This window comes from Delphinapterus leucas, chromosome 9 (genome assembly GCF_059928025.1).
Source record: "Delphinapterus leucas isolate spDelLeu-1000000601 "Yukka" chromosome 9, BTC_Dleu_Yukka2, whole genome shotgun sequence".
Taxonomy (NCBI): domain Eukaryota; kingdom Metazoa; phylum Chordata; class Mammalia; order Artiodactyla; family Monodontidae; genus Delphinapterus; species Delphinapterus leucas.
Window position 1 is genome coordinate 1145085 of NC_143137.1, and position 23168 is coordinate 1168252.

General features: G+C 55.8%; 1 protein-coding gene across 1 annotated transcript in view; it reads left to right on the plus strand.

Annotated features, from left to right (window-relative positions):
- The window catches only part of PTPRN2 (protein tyrosine phosphatase receptor type N2), a 701491-nt gene extending 698209 nt beyond the window's left edge, over positions 1-3282 (plus strand). The window contains exon 23 of the mRNA XM_089917106.1: positions 1017-3282. Coding sequence (XP_089773232.1) covers positions 1017-1088 — 72 coding nt within the window. The 3' untranslated portion in view covers positions 1089-3282. The remainder of the gene's footprint in view (positions 1-1016) is intronic.
- The last annotated feature ends 19886 nt before the right edge of the window (positions 3283-23168 follow it).

Here is a 23168-nt window from a genome sequence, read left to right on the forward strand (position 1 = left end):
AAGTTTGTTCTCTACATACGTGAGTCTGCTGTTTTCATTGGAGCTAGTTTCTATGTTTCTATTACATACTGGCCATTCAAAGTGGAAATTGATCATTCTTTTGGGCTTTGGACTCAAGTCTGTTTATGACTGGAATTATCAAGTATTTAAGCCATCGGTAGGGCTTTCCTTCATCAAAAATCCTTAGCTAGGTGATCATTTGCATAGTTTATTATTTTTGTGACTTCTTTGGTGTAGTGGGAAGTGCTTGATAACACTACTTTTGAGTGTTTCATGCAGAGTTTGGGAGCAGGTGGTGGAGCCGGGAGCCCGGGAAGCCCTGTGGGAGAGGTGGGCTCACCCGCTGTCTGCCGAGCCCTGGTCTCTGGAGGAGCGGACGGTCCCGACACCCTGGACTCGCCCCTCGTTTCTACCCAACAGTCCTGGCAGGTTTCAGCTGCACGAGAGGCGTGTCCCGTCCGTGGTGCGCTGGCGTCCGTGAGCACGTGTGCGCGCGTGTCTTAAGTTGGGACGGTTGAGGGTGATGTGAGGGTTCCTAGCAAACGGAGCGGAATCGGGTTGAGCTGGGTGATGGGTGGATTTCCAGAGCAGCGAAAGCACCACACTTTACATCCTGAGGCCAGGTAACCCCGAGGGGTCGTGATTGTGACCGTTTTCGTGGCGAGTCTAGGAAGGACCGGCAGCTGCATCCAGCCCCACCCATCGGGGGGTCCGCGCGTTGGGCGCTGCCGTCAGAAGGAGCCTGGCGGGGCGCGTGGAGCCTCAGGCAGCCGTTGTCCCGCTCATGTGTCTACTGGCAGCTTCTTGCAGCCATAAAAAATGAGACTTTCCCACACGAGAAGTGTGGCTCGTCGGCATTGGGTCTTATCCTGCAAACCCCTGTTCTCCTTTCCACGGAAATCTGCGACCTTTCCCTTTTTCTCCTAAACAGTTTCTTTCTGCAGAGTAACACACGGGAGCCCAAGGCTGGCGTAGAAGGGACCCCCACTCACATCTCCTTCCTTCTGTCCCTCCAGGAGCAGTTCGAGTTTGCGCTGACGGCCGTGGCCGAGGAGGTGAACGCCATCCTCAAAGCCTTTCCCCAGTGAGTGCGTTTCCCGAGGCCCCGGGGAAAGCCGTCTGCAGTCACGGGACGACTTAACCACGTCTCCCAGTGCAGCTGCCTCGTAATCGGGTCCTTAAGACTCTGTAGTCAGTGCAGTTTAGCAGTTAAAATGTGTATTTTTGTTCAACCAAACAATAATAAAGAGAGATCTGTGGGAAGATGCAATTACTGGGGGCAATCAGTTCATCAATTTTCACTTTCTTGAAAAAAAAATTTATTTTTCCTTAAAGCACCCATCCACATTCTTAACCGCAATCATGTCGTACTGATGGCGCAGTCAGCGTGGTCCCCGGAATAGAGTTGGCTCGTGACCTGTCACTTCCTGAAGGAGTGTCAGCTGTGCAGGGCGGGGCCCAGAGAGGCCGATGAGGCACCAAATGGAGGCCACCGGCCGTAAGAAACTCAATGGGCGTTTGTCTTGCCAACAGTTTATCACTGGAGACACCCGCGGCTTATTGAGGAGTTAGGTGGACAGGATGGTGACATTCCGCAGCCTTGGGGCAGATAATAAGAAAGTCGTCCCAGCTCTTCGTTTGATCCCGGCCGCTCAACAGCCTCCCCGCCCAGCACTGTCGACAGCCCCTCCCGGCCTTCCACCCCCGAGGATGGGCAGGGCCGCTGGGGGCAAACACTTTCCCACCCAGAGTGCCTGCTTCCAGGCCAGCCACCGCAGGGACGCCTCTCCTGGGCAAGGTAGGGGGCGAGCCCCAAACTCCAGACACGGTTATGAACTACAAATAGGGATTTACACAGACGCAGCTAAACGCTTCCCTGCAGGGCAACCAAAATCAGAGGGGGTGCGGGGCAAAGCTGGGCACTCGGCCAGCTCCCGGCAGGCACCCATGGTCCCCTTTCTGGGAAGGCTCGGGCCCTGCTGGCATCCAGAGAAGACCAGGGGTGCTTTCACCGTGGGAGGAACGCAGGGAGACCCGCATTTTTTTTGCTTTTTACCTATGTGGGATCATAGCAGCTGGGGAAGAGGGATGGCCCGGGCTCCCCCCAGGGCTCAGACTGTTCATCTCTTTGCCTGCCCCCTTGCCTGATGTCACGGAGACACACACATCTAGCAACGATCTGGATTTGCCAAAATACCACTTGAGCGCCAAATGTACCACCCCCGCCCCGAAACAGAATGCACTTCCTTAAACTGAAGACGTGTAAACATCTGGGAAGGTGTGCAGGCGGCTCTGGGTGTCGCTGGTCTCGTTTTAGGGAACAAGACGCTCCCCGGTCACCCTGGTACCTCTGCTTCCCGTGCTGCCCACCGTTCTTTCCATCTTAAATAGGTGTTACATCTCAGAAGACAGGAGAATAGGGAAAGCAGCCGGCTGAATGGGGAGAAAAATGCCAAAATGTTTGTGTCTTTAAATGGTGTTGTCATGTATATCTGCTTTAATATCTATAATTTCTTTCCCAACGTTGTTTCTCTCTATGTGGAATCTAAATAATTAATAGAAACTAGTTTATCTGAATATAGGAAGCATATACCTACTTGTAATTTCTAACTTCTTATGTTTCTTCGGTGTGAGATATATAAATATATTTAATTGTGTCCAATTAAACTTCTGATTTCACATTTGAATGGTCATTATTTGGGATGAGAGAGCAGTTTTTTCCCATCCGTCCTGTTTCCTGAAGGTGCGGGCGTTTGGATTCCTACAACAACGTGTGTATATTCCTTAGAACTCTATACTGAGTTGCTATTTTATTTGCATAGCTGGGTGTGTACAGGGGGGTGTCGAGTGTCGCTGAGATTTTATTCATTAAAAAGTGATTTTTAAAAAGAAGTGATTAAACAGGGGACTTCCCTGGCCGTCCAGTGGTTAAGACTCCGCACTTCCACTGCAGGGGGTGCGGATTTGATCCTTGGTCGGGGAACTAAGATCCCGCGTGCCGCACGGCGCAGCCAAAAAAATAAAAAATAAATAAAATGAAAAGTGTTTTTAAAAAAGGGATTAAAGAATCTCAGTCAAAAGATGGGGCGTGGTCTGTGCTCTGTGTGTCCCTGTCCCCTCTTTAGTGCGTGTCTGCCCAGGGAGTGTCAGGGAGCGGTGGTGGCCCCTTCTTTGCTGTCTGCAGAGGAGAGGGGGCCCTCCACCACTTCACAGAGACACGGGCCGTCCCAGGAGCCTCAAAACCGGAGAACACGCTGGGAGCAGTCAAACCCTGGCCGCGGAGGGACAGCGCTGCTGGGTGTGACCTGGCGGCTTCCCTCTTGTCCTGTGCTGGTCTATCTCGGCTGGCGGTAGCAAGACACGTGGCCTGTGGTGTCCAACTAAATGCTGGTGTTTGTATCTCAAGAAGTCAGACCCCCAATCTCAACCGATGGGCGTCCACTTACACTCTGTTAGCTCGGCCCCACCAGCACCTCCTTGCCTGAGTTTGCTTCCTGTTAAAATCCTGCCCAGGCATCCAGGAAGCTTCTGCTTTCCGTGTGTTGGAAAGTTGCTGTCACCGTTTCATACAAGCGCACATAGCAATGGGTGACACTTCTCGTGATAAACACGTGTCAGAATCTGCATGTGACATAAAGATGCCCCTCCAGCCAGGAATATCGAGGGATGCTGGGCAAAATGGACCTTGCAAACGTTGTGCATAGGCAGCTCTAAAGACAGGTGGGATATGGAAGGATCTGTGTGGGCAGCATGATCGCTGCTGAACCCGAGGGGGCAGAGGCCCTGGTCCACGCGGTCCACTTGGGGTCAGCGCAGGGGGTGCTGGGAATGCATGCAACCGGCACCAATAAAAACACACACAGCCTTCCCTGTTGTGGACGCCACGGAGCTAACGGATCCTCGCGGGAGGCCGGCTTCGGTTTTGTGGGATTTCTGCGTCTGTGGCCAGCCCGTGGTTCCAGCTTGAACACGGGTTGTTTTCACCTTAACAGGTGGTGTGGTCAGAACTCCCCTGCTCACCAGTGGCGCCAGCGACCTCTTTGCGGAGCTGGATCTTGGTTTCGGGGCCCAGAGGAATGTGTCCTCGTTTTCGTGTGCTGTTCAGATGTGACCCTTGCAGACACCACTCGTGCTTAAGTCTAATCGCATTAGCAGTGTCTCTTCTCCAGCCCTTACTTCAAGTCTAGACGATCAGCCGGACACACGTAAAGCATTGACTTGTCATATTTGCTCATTTCTGTGATGTAAACACACCGTGAGTGATTTTAATGTGGACTCCCTAGATGAAAAGGATTACACGAGAAGACAGCTGCTAGAGTCGTGAGAGTGAAATGTAGTTCACACAATTAGGAAGCGATAAGTTTTGAGTATTCCTTACCTGTGTATTAATCTAGTTTGTCAGTCAATATGATTGAATTTTAATAGTGGCTATATTTAACAACCAGCTCATAAAATTCCTAAAAAGTTAACAGTCTGGTCCTGCAAGTGCACACAAGCTGGCTGTGATATGCCCCTGCCTCGGAGCCACAGAAGGGAGGGAGGAGTTTGAAGAAGGGCCGGCCCCGCTGTCCAGCCAGAAGAAGACAGGCACCGTCTGCGGGGCTAGGGCTGGTTCCCCATGTCCACGGGGCACAGGGAGTCCTCGCTGAAAAGCGGGGTGAAAATCTGATCCGACCCCAACAAAACTCTGAGCTCCCAACCTCAGTGGAGGCAAAACCACTTGGATAGACCATGTGCAACCCCCAGAGGAGATGCCCGCATGACAATCAGCTCTTAATAAAACGCACAGGAGGAAATGCAGCGCAGTTGGCGAGGGTCACTGCTGTGAAGAACCGCGGTAACACGACAAGGGGAGGTGGTGATGGGTTTAAGCATCTTAAATGGCTTAAAGAAGAAGAACAGCGCGAAAGAGCAAGTGGCTTTGAAACAAAACCAACAAACACAGCAAAACAGTCATAGAGCAAACAAGTGGTTGCCCGAGGGGAAGAAAGCAATGGGTGTGGGAGATTAAGAGGGACAAGCTTCCAGTTACAAAGTAAATGGGTCACAGGGCTGAAATGTACAGCGCAGGGAATGCAGTCAGTAACTAGGTAACGTCATCGTATGGTGACACATGGTAACTAGACATCCGTGGTGATCATTTTGAAGTACAGAAATGTCGAATCACTATGTTGTGTAACAGGAGCTTACAGAGCGTTGAAGGTCAATTATACTTCCAAAACCGAAAGACTCGTAGAAAAAGAGATCAGATTTGTGGTAACCAGGGGCGGGAGGTGGGAGGGAGGGAAGTTGGATGAAGGCCGTCAGAAGGTACAAACTTCCAGTCATAAGGTAAATGAGTCCTAGGGGTGTGATGTACGACACGAGAAGTAGAGTTAACGCTGCTGTGTGCTGTGGAGAATTAAGGGGGTAAGTCCTGACACTTCTCATCACAAGGAAAAAGATAGTCTATTTCTTTTATTTTGCGTCTACCTGAGATGAGGGCTGTTCACTGAATTACTGCGGTCGTCGTTGCGTGACGGATGTGAGTCGGATCGTTGTGCTGCACACCTTACACTGACACCATGCTGTTTGTAAATTATATCTCAATAAAACGGGAAAGAAAAAGTAAAAGAACCCAACCAAACTTTTAGAGGCGAAACCCAAGGGGAGCAGTTATTTGGAAACGAGGGAGAGCTCGCTCTCGAGACACAGGCTCTCCGGGTGAAACGGAGGGTTGGGAGCACCTGAAGCCGGAATGGTGGACCGGAAGGCGGAGCTGGACACGCGAGGTGAGAACGTGCAGGAGACTCTTGGACACGGCGCGACCTGAACGTGGCGCCGAGGGTCTGAGGAGCGGCCGGTCTCCTTGGCGGGCAGGGCGCCCGTTCCGCTTCCTGGCGCTTCCGTCCCAGGCCCGGCTCAGCCAGGACAGCTGGGACCTCGGCACCCATCCCGACGGGAGCTCCTGATCAGAGCCCGCAGCGGGCACCTGTTTGAAGTTTTATTATCGAGATGAGACTTCCTTCTCAAGTGGCACCAGAGACCCGGGCTGTGCATCTCCCAGCCACAAGGAGGGCTTTCCTCCCTGACAGTACTGACACTTGTGTGCACCAAGTGTATACCCCGCTCAGGGGGGCGCAGGTACAGCAGGAGCTACCGTCCCTGGTCTTCAAGACCAGCTAGAAACACGGGGACTCGGGAGGCTACAGAGCAGCCTGTGAGGCCTCCTGGACCCGAGTCCTCACCAGGTGCCAGTGAGGAGGACAGGCAGGGGACAGTCACCCCACTTCACAGGGGGCGGGGCCCGGTGGCTCTCAGAGCGAACGTGGACGGCACAGGCTCTGAATTCGTCCCGACCCTCGGCCACTCCCCCGGCGTGTCTCTCTGGGCACAGAGCATGTCCTGGGGTGGGGAGGTCTGACCATTCACCTTTGCGACACCACGGGGCTTAACCGTCAAGCGAGTTAGGGATGCGTTCCTATGAAATTGTTGCTTGAGACTAAGGTAAATTTTACAAGCGGTTAGATGCGATCTTACAAAGAGAAAACAAACGCTCTACATGTTGCAGTTCTATCATCTAGGCACTTCACGGCGTGCTCAGTGCGTCTCTCCACAGTGACACCATGAGTCTGTGTCGGGGCCGGAGTGGGTTCCCTGGAATTCCTGGTGAATGCACACGTGGGCTCACCTCTGCGCACCAGCTGGCAGATCAAGCCTTGTTAAAAATGCCTCACTCTCCTGGGAGTTCTGAGCCCTCGTGTGGGGACATGGCGGTCCCTGGGGCAGCCCACAGCCCGACTCTACGAGCCTGGGCCTGTCCTTATCACATTCTGCTCTCAGCCTCCAGCCCCACCCACACCCACACTAACTGCATCGTTTCTGCACTGCAACCTGCCCTCAGGCGGGCACGGTAGGCACTCGAACAAATTCTCCATCCTCTCCTAACCGCCCCCCCCACCAGGTCACAGGGAGCCAGCACTGCCCTCTCCTCCCACACTGAGTCCATTTGCCACCTCGGCCTTGTGCCGGCTAAGGTCCAGCGGCCGGGGTTCAGGGCACACCCCCGTGTCCACCCCGTGTCCACCCCCATGTCCAACCCGTGTCCACCCCCGTGTCCACCCCCGTGTCCACCCCGTGTCCTCCCGCTCCGTCTCCATGGCTGGGAGCAGCGTCTCCGCTGCAGGGTCCGAAGTGAACTCTGCGGGTGACAACCTTCCCCCCAGACCTCGGCCACAGCCTGGCGCACCGTCGAGCGCGGCCATGTGAGGCGATGCTGTCCATCTGCTTTACTGGGTGGTGTAACTTGATAGGATCCGTCTAAGAAGCTTTGTTTTTCTTACAAAATTAACGTCATACTTTTAAAAAGCCGTTTTGCTCCCTCTGTGCTCCCAGCCACCTCCCCCTCTCGCTCTTGCTTTCAAATGCGATTGAGAAACCACCGCATGCGTCCCCAGGGGAAAATGACAGCAACATGATATGTAATGTGTGTGTGCTTTATTAATCAAGTAGAACGCTAATAAAAAACCTTCATAATTAGTGGAATAGGCGTTAATTCAAAGATGTTTACTGGGATAGAAAATGAGAATTTGATGACACTTTTGTTCCTAAACCACGGCTGGTTTCCATTTTATTCGGGATACTGGTTTCGAGACTGCTCTTCGCCGGTTAGGCCGCTCTGTTAGACCGTATGGCGTGTGTCGTTCATCCTCGTAGCTGAACGTGGTGGACGGATACTGTGGCCTTTTCTGGACGGTGCTCTCGAGAGGCCAGGACCGCGCCCTCCCCTCCCATGGGGCCGTGACCGTCTGTGCCCGGGGACGGGCCAGGCCGCGGTGGAGACTCGGTCCCGGGGCAGGAAGGGGACGCGGTGAGGGCCACCCGCAGGCACAGTCCCCTCTCATCTGGAACCTGAGCGGCACGGAAACTTCCAGAGTCTGCCCTGCACGGTCTCAGGGGACGCCGAGGGCTGGCGGGTTTGCCTCTGGCACTGAGAGAAGCCTGGCCTCCAGGGAGGCCACCAGGCAGGAGGATGCCAGTTCTCAGGGGAGAGAGACAGGATGGAGATGCCTGGTGGAGCAGCTGCCTCTCTCTGCCTGAACTTAGCTTTCACGCCTGTGGGGCTCACCTTCCCTCTGCTCGCCTCTGCTGGGGGACGTCTTTGTGCTCAGTCCTCTGTCTGTCTCTGTCTGTCTGTCTCTCTCTTCTCCCTCCTGGGGCATCCATGTTGAAGGAGTAACTTACACACAAGTCTTGGGGTTTGGAATGGCACAGCTTCTAACTCAAAACCATCTTTTTTGAACCTTTCCTCCCATCTCTATTTTATTTCCTGACATAATTATAATTACAATATAGTGATAACTTGTTTAATTTATCAGGTCACTGGAAATAGCTTCTCCCATCCACAGATGCAGTTTTGTCAAACCCCGCATTCATCAGACCGACTTTTTAATAAGCCTGGTGGCCCGATACTTGGGGCTCTTTCTTTTCACCAGGAGCTGAACCACGCACGTCTGCTAATGTGGGAGCAGCTGAAGGGCGAAGCTGCAGCCTCTTTTGTCCTCATCCCCGGCCCCTTTCCGCAGCCTGAGCCCTTCGTTTGTCCCCACATTGAGACAGAAGGGGGGAATCATCACCTCCTCACCGGGAGGACGGGGGCTTGGCCACGTCTCCAGCCCGGCCCCGTGCAGGCAGGCCCACCTTCACCCACCTCGGCCACACGAGCTTGGGGTCAGCTTCCTCCTGGGCCGCCTGGACCCCCTCTGCCACCACCTGTCCCCCTTGAGGGGCTCCCCCTTCCGCTTCTCAGCTGCCCAGACTGTTTCCTCCTCGGGCCTCTGAGGGCCTTACACATCCTCTTTTTCTTTTCCTTTTCACGGTTATCAGAAAATCGATCCATGAGCAGTTGGACCGGCCGGTCCCTGCAGAGGAGAACCCGCAGCCATCCCTGAGCAGGGCCCTGGGGGCCTTTCCCTGCGGACTAGGGCCTCCCCAGCGTCCTGCAGGCAGAAGGCGCCCCTGCGGTGTCCGCCGTGTGCCAGGCCGCAAGCAGGGGCGGCCGGGGGCCTGTAGCCAGGCAGCCATGTGGCGGGCGTGAGGTCACCCCACTCCTTGCCCAAGACGACAGCCGATGCCCTGTTTAATAGCGTTTGATAACTGTGTTTTGTAAGTTCAGATGTGTATTGTTTATTATCAGAAAACTTTATCACTGAGAAACAAGGAAATTTTTGAGGAGAAACGAGGCTGTTTTGGTCACAACTCCCAAATCCTGAAATCAGGATTCATGGACGATTCCCCACAGTCTCACAGCAAACGGGACCCAGTGGAAGGCTTGCGGGCCCTGAGCCCTCCAGGTCCAGGGGCTCCGTGTCCGGGAGGCCCAGGCTGGCTCGGCAGGGCTGGGGAACACCCCGACGGGGGCTGCCCAAGGGGCTGCGAGACCCCCGATCAGAAGCTGACCTCACAGGAGACCTCCCTGCCGGGGATGGGGGAACGCGGGGGAGGACGGGGTTGACGGGCGGGACGGGGCGCACACATGCGTGCATGTGTGTCAGTGTGAGCAGGTGGAGAAGCAGCAGGGGAGGCCGGGTGGAGAGGCCCAGAAAAGGGGACCTGGGGGCAGCAGTAGGGAGGGTCGGGGAGGCGCCAGGGAAAGCCGGGGCCCAGCAGAGAGTGCAAAATCTTCGCAGAGCGGAGCGGGTAGGCGATGGAGGAGGTGGGATTGGCCCCCGGGGCCCCTGTGCTGGAGGCTGACGAGGCCTCTGCTGTGGTCAAGCTCCTTAGCAACGTGGACGACTCTCGGGCACCAGGATAGCTGGTGTGCTGCGTGCAGCCCATGGGCCAGGGCTGGGTTTCAGCCCCAGTTTGTCCCCTCAGCCAAGGGCCCTTGTGCAGTGTACAGCATGCACAACTGCACTCGGGCGGCAGGAAGTAATGTTGCCTGGCCTGCCGCACGCGAGGCTGACCAGCAGCTGGACGTGCACAGGGAGGTGGCCAAGAGCTGACGGCACAGAGAACCCCCCGCCGGCTGTCCAGGCTTGGGACACGGGAGCCCTGTCCAGCTGTGAGGGTCATGGGGAAGACAAGGGGCAGATTCCAGGGCCCAGCGTACTGAGTTGGGGGCCTGAGGGAGGAGCTGGGCATCTAGGGTTTGTTAACAAGTGCCGCAGGAGTGTCAGGGTCCAAGGCCTGGAGAAACATTCAGCCTCGGGCTTGGTGGGAACACGGGCGCAGAGAGCGCGTGAGCGACCAGGGGCGCACAGCCTGGGCCATGTTCCCCACCCCGTCATCCCTCCCCTGACCCCTCCACGTGTCAGTCTGCAAACTGCTCCAAGTTCTATTTTGGAACAAGATAAAAGACTGAAATAACACTTCGAGACAACGCCCATCACACAGAGAACTCATGCTCCAGAGGCCACCTCACACACCCCGCCCCGCCAGGGTCTGCTGACTGTCTGCAAGTGACTCCTTTACCAGGAGCCAACCCCACATCCCAGTCCTGTCCCGAAACCCAGAAGGGCTGAGAAGCAGATGGTAAATTCAGACAGACACGGATTTTGGTCCTTGTTCCGCGATCCTCAGGGACCAACCCCTCCCACACGCTCTCGTGCACCTGAAATGCCCCGTAAAGTCCCTGGAGCCCGGACCTGCGCCCTGACAGCCTCGGTGCTGTCCAGCTGCCGTCCAGACCTTACGAGGCCACAGCCAGACTCCCGGTGGCCCCCTCGGTCCTCCCGTGTCCATGGTGGCAGCTGCAACATGCAGATGCCCAAGCGAACTGATGGGGTCCGTGGTGGCCCCTCTTCCTCTCATGCTGCACCCCGACAAATCTGTGGGCTCAAGAGTAGAGACCCACCCAGAGCCCAGGCGCCATGCCCCCCTGCGGCAGCTGCACACGTTCAAGCCGCCACCACTTCCCCAGTGACGGCTGCGCCACCTTGAAGTTATTGGTCTGCTGCTGCCTCTGCCCATTGGGCCGCTCCACACGAGGTGGCTTAGGCGGGGCGGGGCGGGGCGGGCACAAAACCCAGGCGCCTCTTGTCCCTCCCCTTTCCTTCCTGAATAGTTAGGGGAGCCAGCAGGCAGGGAGCGCCCAGTGTGGCGGAGCGCAGGGCAGAGCACTTCTCTGCCGCAGTCTGTGGGACTTGGTGGCCCCGAGCCGAGACAGTGACTTTGCTCTGGGGGAGCTTTTCTTGGTCAGTCTGGGGAATGGTGCGCACAAGGCTCCTTTCCCAGAAATGTCGTGCGTTAAGTTTGTGTGAGCAGTCAGCTAACGGGGTGGCCCGACCACGCCACTCCCCGCTGTCTGTGCTCTGCCGCTGAGCACCCACCAAAGGCATCTTCCCACAAACCAGGAAGCACCGCGGGGAAAGACCTCCTCCTGTTAACAGGCCGACAGCAAAGCCCCAAGGCTGGGACGTTTATGCATCGAAATCTTTGAAACAAAAGGTCAGGAAGGTGGTCCCCCCAAATTACCGAGTGCAGTTGGAGGGAGACCCCCTGCCCCATGAGCCCAAGAGGGGAGCTTCTGGTTTCCAGGCTCCGGGCTCCCACGATCGTGGGAGAAGTGATTATCACAGCATCTGAAAGGTCAGAAACTAGACGAAGGGCAGTAAAGTTTGACAGTAAGAGAAGCTTTACCAGCACAGTGAGCATTTGGCCAAAGCCGGAAATGACTGCATCCTTCCACACAACTTACTAAATTTTGATTTCAGTACCGGAACCCGAAGAGGCAGAGACATTTTGAGCAGGAGACAGAAGTAGCTTTAAAGGTCAACCTTCAAATTTAGTGTTAACAAAAATAGGAAATCAAAAGTGTTTTCTTTGATCTGAAGTAAAGGTGGAGCCCACAAGCGCTTGGCATGTTTGGGAGACACCCGTCTCCTCCCGGCAGCTCTCGGCCTCCCAGGCCGCACACCCCTCCCGCCCCAGCGAGACGCAGGTCACAGCTTATCAACCAGCAGCGGTGGAGGGGACTGGGGCGCAGGACCGCAGGGACTGTCCTGCAAGGAGGCCGTGGCATCTGTCAGCCTGCGGGCCGGGGACCACTGACACTTAGGTGAACAGGCAGAGAATCAGTGGGAAAACTTCGGGGAGATATTACATCCTTTGGGCGAGGGGGGGTCAAAAAATATGCATAAAAATATGAATGATAACACGAGGCAGAATAACAGAGACCAACTTAGGTCGTATGTATAATCTCTATAAAAATGTTTGGTGTACAAGTATAAAAGTAAGCCAAATCACGTTTAAGAATCTTCAATGATTTGCCTGTATTTAGAACGTCAAAAACAATTCTAACTTGAGAATACTTCTCAGCTTTTGAGAACGAATGGAAAGCTGAATGTTAACTCTGCAATTTCACAATTTCACAAATAGGAAAATGTCCAGATTGACATCCAATTAAGTCCAGAAAAACGTCACCTTTGGTTCAGATGTGAAACATATAGTGATTATGAGGAAAAGAAAACTGTATGAGGGACCAAAAGTCTCCTGCTTCCCATGGACCTGGGTCAGAGGAAAGGTTCTCTCATGACAGACGTGTGACACGGGGACAGCAGGCACGGGCCAGCAGCTGGCAGTGCCGAGATGTAATTGCTTTGCTATGCAAACTTCTTACAACTTTAATACTGACTGCTTTGATTTCTAATAATAAAGTTATAACTATGGAATTATTGGTCCAAAGCGCTTTCTGTGATGGAGCTGTTTGGCTTCTGCTCAACATGGACTGGCTCTTATTATAATGTTTGGTCATAAGCCATTTGGCTGGAAGGTATTTTTTTGTCCATCTGGTCAAAGCCCTGATGGACCCAGACAGTGACCTGCCCTGCCAGGTCCCTCATGCCTTTGTCGCTCCCCACCCCATGATGACCCTGGTTCCAGCAGATCCTGGGCAAGGCCAGCTATGAGCCGAGATGCACACAGAACACGTGTGTGGCCACAACACACCATGTGGCACCTACAGCAGGGACCTGGGCCTGGAGACGGTCAAGGAGGGTTTGGGAATGAGAGAAGGGGGAGGGAGGGAAGACCGCCCAGGTCTGTGGTCCGGAGCCCCTACCCTGAGGCTTGCCCGGTCCTGGCCAGGAGGGGAGAGGAGCCCCTGCTGGTGGTCCCAGAATTTGGGGTCCAGACATGAGCTACGAGAGGGCTTCCCATGCTGGGCCGGGAGGGCTGGGAAGCACAGTGAGCCCAGAGGAAGGTGGAGGCCAGAATCCGGGCCAAGGTCCAAGCTCCATCTCCCAGACCACCCTGCAAGCTTCTTCCCACTGGTACCTCTGCACCCATCAGCCATCGCCGTGTAACAAACATTCCAAACTCCGTGACTTCAGACAACAAATACTTTATTGTTTCTTATGATTCTGGTGCTCACTGAGCTCAACTACAGGTATCACTGGGGTCTCTCGTGGGGCTGTGGTCAGGTGACAGCTGTGCTGGGATGCCCACAACAGCCTTAGCCACCCATCAGGGCTCTGCAGGGGTATGGACCGAGGGACATTCTGTGTGTCTCTCTCTGCCCCCACCCACCCCCGTTTCTCTCTCTCTCTCTCTCTCTCTGTCACACACACACACACACACACACACACACCCTCCTGGTTGTCTCCTCAGAATTCACAGCAGCCCGTGTGCATCAGGACCCCATGGGTGGTGTCCCTGAGGCACCCGCTGGCCCTGAAGGCGAAAGGCCCTCGCTGCCCTCCTGGGCCGCAGACCCCCTACCTGTCCTGGGGACGAGTGTGGACGCCTCTGGTAACCCTCAGGCTAGGAGGTGGTCTGCTCTGGAACAACTGGTCCCTGAGCAATTTCTCTTTTTATCTAAAAGCGGAGGGTGTCTTTTTGGTTTGGGAACAAAAAGTCGCCTTTCGTAAGTGCTTGGTTTACGATCGTTTGCTAAAATTAAACCCTGTTCAGCGTTTTTAGACTCAGTAATTTTCAACTCAGGCCATGTTGTAAGTAACCTGTTTTATTAGTTAAAAGAAAAAACTTGTCATATTTGTGCACGGGTTCCATTAGACTTTGCCCGTGTGTCACCAGCTCTCAGCAGACACGGTGAGAACGGCCTCTGTGTGCATCAGGGCCGGGCCCTCGGGCGGCCGCGGGAGACCCGCTCTACCCCCCTGACCGCGGGGTGCCAGCAGGGCCGGCAGGCCGGCCGGCTGGGAGAGGACCCTCAAGGGCATGGACAGCAAGCGGCCGGGAGCCCGGGAAGTGCCCCCAGTTCACGTCCACCTCTGCTGAGCCAGGGCCACAGCAGGCCCTGGAGACACTGAGAGCCGGGAGGCGTGACGCCCGGCCCCCGGGGTGGGAGCGGGTAGAGGCAGTAACAGGAGCATCCGGCCGCTGTGCGCCCAGGGCAGGTGAGTTATCACCTCCCTTCAGCGACGGGGACCCCGAGGCACAGAGCGGGGCCTGCCCGAGGGCACAGGGCCAGTAGATGGGGCAAGTGTTCAGGCCGCCTGGCCCAGGACCCGTGATCTTACTCCCAGGTGGTCGGATAATAAGAGGGGTGGGGCCGGCGGGGATTAGAGCAGCACGTAGGGCCCCAACCTGGAAGTGAGGGTGGATGAGACCCGCCACTTGGCTGAAGTCTGGGGTTAGCCTCGGGGGGGAAGGAAGCAGGAGGGAGGTTCCGGAGGTCGAACAGCACGTGGGCAGGGCCACCCAGAGAGCAGTGCAGCTTGTGCACTGCACAATCCCCATCATGGCAATGTCAACGTGCCCCCTGAACTGGGCAGCTGGACCAGGCCAGTAGAGAGCGTGGCAGGGAGGGGAGGCCATGAGGGGGAGGGGTCGTGAGTGGGGACGTGAGCTGGAGCGCGGGCTTCACAGGCCCCGTCTTTGGAGGAAGGCGCTGGACTCTGCTTCCGTTGGGGCCACGTGAGTCCCTACCACGTGGGCTGGTCTGCAGATCGAACTGCAGACCCTGGAGGGAAATCGAGTCTACCCACGGCACCAGATCGTGAAATCCAGCGGGCAGAGTTCTGGAGGGGGCCGACCCCTGAACAAGAGAACAGCCCAGAATGAGTTCCTCGCTTTATCCCAAGGGCAGCTTGTAGCTGTTGCCTCAGTTGTAGCTGTTCTGAGCAGCCAGATCCCGGAATCCAGGGCAACCACAGCCTCTGAAAAGTGAGGGAGGATCCGCAAGGGGGGCCTTCAAGCTCGCCCCAATCCCCAGCAGCCCCTGCAGAGGCAAGCGCGGGGCTCAGAGCAGCCCCACCGAGGACGAGCTCCTGAGCTGGGTTTGGAGCTGCCACCCCAGGGGCAGGGTTTGTAGTCTGAGGTCAACCCTTGAGCTGGTGCTGAAACAAATGAACGGGAACATGAAATCCAGAGTCTCCGGCTGGGCGGGCGCCTGGCCGGCCTTTGGAAGGTCCTCCACCACAAGGAAGCAGCAGGGGTGACGCTGGAGGCCAGGTGACTTCCGCCCTCTCCTCTGTCTCACGTGGTCACCCACAGACCCAGTCACTGTGTGTGCGGGAGTCCAGGCCACGGGAGCCCACGCGTGGGTGACCTGCCATTCACCCAGCCAGGCCCCGGCCCACAGCCATCACTGCTGGCCAGGCGTGCAGGGAAGGCATCGCAGATCAGTCCAGGCTCCGTCTTCCAGCTGAAGCGCCGGACGCAGTGGAGATAGGCAAGTGGTCCCCGCAGTACCCTGTGTAAACTGCTCACCCACAGAGACCGTGCAGACATAATAACTCACTATTATTACTGTGGTTTTTTTCATTGAAGTAGAGCTGGTTTACAACGTTGTGTTAGTTTCAGGTGTACAGCAAAGTGATTCAGTTATACATATACATATATATATGTTCTTTTTCAGATTCCTCTCCATTGTAGGTTATCACAAGGTATTGAATAGAGTTCCCTGTGCTCTACAGTAGTGTGTATATGTTAATCCCAAACTCCTAGTGTATCCCTCCCCCATTGTTTTCATCTAGCAATACCACATTTGGGGGTGATTTGTCATGAGGAAGAAGAGAATAACACAGAACCTCAGGAACCTGCAAGACCATATCACCAGGTCAAACATTCACGCGACTGGAGTGCCCGACAAAGAGGAGAGAGACAAGGGGGCAAAAAAGACTTGAAGATCAATAGTAAAAAGATTCCAAAATTTGATGAAAGACATAATTTTACAGTTTCAAGAAACTCAAGGAGCCCCAGGCTGGACAAACGCAAAGAAGAACTTGACCGGGTGAATTACGGTCAACCTGCCGAAATACCTTGAACATGTTTAGTAAGAATGACCCGCTCTGGAGAGGGAAGTGGGTTCAACCTGCCACCTCCTTGCAGCCCCACTGCTGCTGTGGGTCCCAGGGACCCGGACGGTCACGGGCACTTTTAGGGACAGGCCTGGAAGTGGCCTCCAGGACTTGGGTCCACCTTCTAGAGGCCAGAGGTCAGGGCCGGGCCCCACCCAAAGCTCTGGGGAGGCGGGAGGTTGTGGGAAAATATGGGCTTCCTGAGCGCCCAGAGCGGGACCCGGCAGTGAACTCAGATGAGAAGAGGCCGTCTCTCCAGCCATAACTTCCTAATCACACCTGCCCTGCTGATCTGACCTCTGCACTTGGGAAAATCTCCATCCATACAGAGTTGCTCCATTTCATTCTCCCCTTTCATCCCCTTTGAAAATTAAAAACCTCTCTAATCTTTGCTGAAAAGCTAACGATCATTTACACAGAGCAAAGTTAAGCCATAAATCTGAAGGCTTGTCCGTGGATCGGGGACTTGCCCCTCAAAAGCCCTTTGCTTCCAGACTGCCCTGCAGCATTGCCCAGCCCTCGCCCCGCAGACCCCTAATCCAACATCCTTCCTTTGCCCACCAGGGATCAAAATAATTTTTTAAAATCTCATGCTACACCGTGGGTTTTGGTTTTGTCCAATTCCTGATATTTCAGCAGTGTTGTTTTCTGCCACTAAAGGTGTTTTCGAGCCAGCAACACCATAGGTGACGTTGTCTCTGAAGGAAATACATTCTGAGTTTCAAACAACTGACTTATTAAGACATTTGCGGTTTGGAAATGAGGCACCAGCTGCATTTTAACTCTTTGGAGACTTGTGCTCCACGCGTAGTAAGTGCAGTAACTTCCAGGTCCCCAAGCTGTTCATTTCACAAAAACCACCCATTTCCTGACCATTTCACTCAGTAGAAGCTACTGTTGCCGAGGCCTCCAGGCCTCCAAGGCACAGGTGTGAAGCCATGAGGTAGCAAATTGCACGTGTCCTCCATCGCCTGGCACCGTCTCAGGCCCCACGGCTCCCTCGGAAGTCACAGCCTGGGGTCAGAAGCGGCCCCGTCTGTAAATGACCGAATTGCGGGGAAGTCCCTGTAAAGCGCACAGCGCTGAACCGATGCAAGGCCCCCGATAGTGAACCACTTGCCGGATCATCACATGCTGGTTCCAAAGCAACAGCAGGACCGAGGCTGTGGCAGCTTTAAAACTAGAATCCGAGGGCCTAGCAGTCGCCAGGCGCCCTCCGATGGAATGAAGGAAGCACATTTGCCACCGGAGGGCATCTTGCCACTGGCATACACACGTGTGCACAGCGGTGCACAAATACATACGCACTGCGCGCACACACGTCTACATACGTGTGTTCACATATAGGCATATACTTTCACGGGCACACACACACCCATACACACACCAGGATGCAAATGCACACACGTCACACGCACACGAGGACACAGGGCCCAAAGGGACTGCATGCGTTCCCTAGGTTAAAGCATAGGCAACATCTGGGAAAAGAGAGAGAAAATTTCTAGAAATATGTTAGAATCCCATAGACTTGGACTCCATACGATTTCTCACTTGGCCTGCAGCCCCCTTTCCCAACATGGAAACCCCCCAGGAGGAGGGCTGGCGGGTCAATGACATGTCTACACAGGAGTCAGCTGTCAATTCTGCAGTGAAATCAGCTGTATGGACCAGGCAGTGGGAGCGACTCTGACCCTGCGAGGCCCCCAGACGGCCCGTGGGGCCGGTCACCGCCCAGGAGAGGTCGGGACGTCCACCGGACACAAAGGAAACGGCTCTCATTCTGCACACGCAGGGCCCGCCATGCAGGTGGGCGCGTGCCCTGCCCCGTCACAGAGGTGGCCAAGCACACACCGCGGCCGGACCCAGGCGCGCCCGCTTCAGAGCCTGCTGCTGGGGACCTGCTGCTGGGAGGAGCAGAGATCGGGGCGGCTCCCCGGATCACGTCTGGCTACATCCCCGCACCAGCTGCTGAGTCACAGCTAGTCCGCCCCACGCGCACTGACTCGGTAAAAGCATTTCTATCCGGATCCCTCCGGCTCCCAGGCCTTGTAGACACAGCCAGCGACGAAGGCTGTGTAGACCGACCTGGGCAGGCCGTGGGCTCCTGGCCCAGCACAACTGCACTGGGGGCTGGGTCTTTTCCTTTAGGGGAAGCTCACGAGTGCCTCGTTTACTCACGTCCTCAGGGGGCTTGGTCTGATTTTGTGCAGAATCAAACCTCCGGGACTTCTGAGGGCCTAAGGCTTCTGCTGTCCCCAGACATGGAAAATCTGACCTGGAGCCTGGCCACGCTTGCTCTTCTGCCAGAAGGGAGACTAGGAACGTCGGCCTCCATTTCCGGGAGCCCGAGGACACCGCGTGTGGGGCACCCCCTGCTCACCCTCAGCCCGGATCACACACGGGCCAAGGCCCAGGCCACCATGTCCCCCGCTGTGCCGGCTAACACTGCCCAGGGATTCCATTCTGCTGGGGGTCAGCTGCTGGAAGGCTCCCCCTTTGGACTCTGAGGGTCACTTCCAGCGGAGGTCCAGGACCCCAGCCATTACTAATATTCTCTGCAGATTTTTTTGTTTTTCTGCTGCGGTTTTACGTGGATCTGGTCAGGCCGGGGCTGGGGGCCGAGCCAGGGTGGGCACGGCTGCAAGAGTGGCTCTGCACTCCCCGAGTCTGGGTTCTATGGCAGGTGAGTCGGACGTGATGGTTTTCAACGGCCCCTGATCTTTCCTAATTTTATAGACTGTTTGGGGTTCCTATAGCTCGGTGATTGCTCGCAGGGTCAATGATGTGAGCCGATACCATAAACTGTGCCCATGAGGGATTCTCCCCCCTTCCCCCCAACCATCCCCGCAGACCCCGCGTGGACCTCCTTTCTGTTTTCCCAACAGCATAAACAGCGAGCAAGGGGACACTGCCAGCAGTATTTTCTGAGCTGCAAAGGCGCTTTCCAAGTGCAAGCCTGGGAGCCACTGGGAGCCGGGCCTCTGGAGAGGCCGGGAAGAACCCCGGGGCTCACTTAGGCTGCCAAACCCTGGCTGGGTCGAGGCATGCAGATATGCCCGCAGGAGGGAGGAGTTCATCCTGCCGGGTGGAGAAGACTCCCCTCTCCCAGCCCCTGCCCTGCCCGCGGAGCCCGCCAGCCAGCATTCATTAGTACACCCATCTCTCATCCAAGCTTCTGGGTGTGATAAAGAATTAGGGTTAGCAAACTAGGTGAGGAGAGGGCGTTTGGAAGTGACACCGTGGTGATTGATGCTGCTAATAAGCCTTCAGCCGGGAGAGTTCCAGCCCCCGCCCAACACATCCCTCTCGCACCTGCCGGCGGCTGCGAGGCCCACCTACCTGCGTTCCTTCCCCAGCGCAGGCAGGGAGCACCCAGCCCAGCCTGTGCCCAGAGGCGGCGTGGCCCTGTGTCTCTTGAGGGCGGCTGCAGGCCTGCCTTCCAAGACTGGGTCTTTCTCCTCCCATCCTTCCCTCGTCCCTCCTTCTCCCCAAATACTCACACATCCCTAAATCAAAGGAAAAAGAGTGCAGCTGCCCCTCATGCATACCTCTCGAACATGACCCCATCTGCCTCCGTCTGCGTCTGCGGGGTTTTCTTTCCACTTTTTCTTCCCCTCTGGGAACCGCAGAAAGTGTGTCCATGGCGGTCGATGGCCGGGCAGTGGTGGCGCGGCCCCGCTGAGACTGCTCCGTGGTGCAGACCCAGCGGCCACGCTGCTCGTGACTCGGGCCCCGTTTCTCCCATGAGGGACTGTAAAAGAAGCCCCACTTTTGGGCTTCCCTGGTGGCGCAGTGGTTGAGAGTCCACCTGCCAATGCAGGGGACACGGGTTCGTGCCCTGGTCCGGGAAGATCCCACATGCCGCAGAGCGGCTGGGCCCGTGAGCCATGGCCGCTGAGCCTGCGCGTCTGGAGCCTGTGCTCCGCAACGGGAGAGGCCACAGCAGTGAGAGGCCCGCGTACCTCAAAAAAAAAAAAAAAAAAAACAAAGCAGCCCCTCTTTAGAGTAGTTCCCGTTAAGACACAACACATTTCATTCTAGGAGGGAAATGTGACCAAACGACTAAAGGGTTTTTTCTTTTTAATTCATTGTAGGTAAGCACCTTCTCAGAGCAAAACGTTGGCCTGGGTGTAGTGAGAATTCAAAGTGAAATAAACAGTTCCTGCCCTTCAGAATGTGACAGCAGAGGTCACAGAGCAGGTCACCCAAAAGTGTCCTAAAAGCTAAGGTAGGGGATTGGGCAGCAAAAGCGCAGGAGTCTGGCCAGGGGGGTGCTCACCTGGGGAGAGCTGTTCCAGCAGCAGGGACACGGAGGATGTGGGCAGACCTGTGGGTCAGAGCAGGGCACCTGCTCCAACAGGGAACAGGCTTGGCAGCAGGCTAAGGACTTAGAGTTTTCCTGGAGCCATCGGGAGCTGTTAAGGGGTCTACCCAGAGACGACTGACACAGTAAACAACGTGGCCTTGTTCGGCTGAGCCATCTTGACAAAGGAGAAGCAACACGGGTGGCCAGGTGGCCCACAGCTGAAAGGCTGGTGTGTCCCTCCCGCGAGCCACCGGCCCCCCAACCTGGGTGGTCCTCTCCTGACTGCCTTCCTCTGGGCCACCGAGACCCCCAAGGCCTTCACACATCTACCCTGCCTGGGATGCCCTTGACCTCTACTGACTTATCTTCCTCTGCTCCAATATCGTTCCGGATAGCACAAATTGAATTATTTCACTATACTGGCAACTCTGCTCCCGGACTCACAGCAAGGCATCCACCCCTGGCTCCTGGAAGGGTGGTCGCATCTTGGGAAGCTCCTGGGGATCCAGGCAGGGAGACTCATCTTCACTGGTGTGAGAAGTCTTGTCAAGTGTGGTCCTTTCTCACAGAGGGGCTGGTGGGAGATTGACGGATCGTGCTACGGGAAAGATGCAAACACATCTGTCGATCGAGTTACAACGACAAATAAAACAATGTGTGCGGGACCCTGTGCAGACTGAACAGCGTTACCTGCTCTACGGGGTGTTGTGACGTGGACAGAGATTCTGGGAACGGCTTCAGGCATCCACCACAGGCACCGTTTCCCTTTTTCCAAATTGGCTACATCTCACCCGGAAAGCCTCCACATCCGCTGCTGATCCCACACGCACGCTGGCCGAGCGTCTGTCCTCGCCCAGCTTCCCCCCGACCTGCAGCTACACCTAAAACCCGCCACACCCCCGACTCTATGTGGCAAAACTGAACATCTTCCCCGTGAGCCCCCTGTTTGCCTCCAAAGTAGAGGACACCCACAGAAGTCTTCCTGGGGCCACCCTCTCGCTGCTTCTGCTGTGTTTACGGGACAGCCCGCCCCTCACCGTCTCCCTCGGCCCCTCATTCACGTCCACGCCACCGTGGCTCCATCTTTCCAAGGGCAAATCTGATGGTGTCACTTCAGCCGTCAGCGGCTCCCCGTCCCCTGATAAATGCATCCAAGGCCCTCTACACCCTTCCCGCTGCCCTTCTGCTGGCCCTCCACGCCCCCCACCAACCCGGTGCAGGTTGTGCTCTGGTCGTGCTCCACTCCTGCAGCTCACGGACCCCCACTTCTTCCACGCTGTTTCCACGATGGCAGCGCCCCCGCTCCCTCCAGGAACCCCTTGCTGATCCTTAAAGACGGGCTCAGTGTGGGGACCTCAGCCTCCCAGCCCCTGACGCTCGCCAGCCGACCACTCGTGCATCCCTCCCCACAGCGCCGTCCTGGGTTTCTTTACACCTCTCCCCCCATGAGACTGTAAACTGCCTTATGGCAGGATACTCCCGTTCTTCTCGGCATCCTCAGAGCCTGCACGTGTGTCAGGCGGTCAGTGAATGTCTGTTGAATGGGGGAAACCACGAGCTCTTCCCCTTCCCCTGGCTCTGACATCCACCATCTTTACAATTCTTATTATTTCTATCCTGCCTTGTTCCAGAGGGATCTAAGGATACTTTGATCAAAACTTCACAAAGACCCATTTGCCGGGACTCCTGGATTAGCAAAGAGATCCAGAGGCTTAAAATTATCAATTCATCCATTCGACCAACGAATACGTATCCAGCTGTAAGTGCCGGGGATGCGTTCAGCTCCACGTCCAGCTTCACCCGAGACATCCTCAGGAAGCTCAGGTTTTCTCATTGATTACGGGAGGTTTGGGTACGAGCAAAAACTACCCACGGTTTATAATGATCCCAGGAGGAAGGTGGCAAGAAGTCTCTTATCCATTCCTTGGAGAAGAGCTGCTGACGACGCCAGTTCTGTTCATCCCCACCTTGAATCCTGAGAACGCTTTCCAAGGAGTTAGTCCATCCCAGACGGCAAGCTTCCACAGAGACTTCAGCAACTCCGGCCAAGCGGGAGTGATGGGAGGGTCCTGGCGACCACCCGCCAGCTCCAGCATCCAGGACCCACATTTATCCCCAGTAAAAAGAAGGCCTGGACGGGATGCCGTCAAAGATCTTCCCATCTCTGGAATTCCGGGATTCTGAAACTCTGTCCCACAGGAGAGGGCAGGGGAGCCCATTTGGGTGGAGCTGCTTTGTCTTAAAGAAAACCAGCTAAGAGGGATGGGCGTGGCCTCTTTGAAGAGACCGCCGTACAGGAGGGTCCAGGGAGGGGGTTGAGGGAGCAGAGGTCTCGAAGGACCGCGCTGACAGTTTCTGCTTTGTCCGTCCACTCATTCAGCAAGCGTTTGTTGGGATACTTACCTGAAAGACACTGTATGGACAGAGGGGCACAGCAGCCGTGGGCAAGGTGGGCAAAATCCTGCCACGTCACACTCAAGCACGGGGCAGGGAGAGTCGTTTACGAGGCTGTGACGAAGCCGTGGAGGGGCCGGAGCAGATGGGGAGGCTGGGGCGATGGTGGACGAGGAGGAAGGATGCGGCTGAGCCCCTGGGGAACAGGGACAGCTTCCCAGACGGAG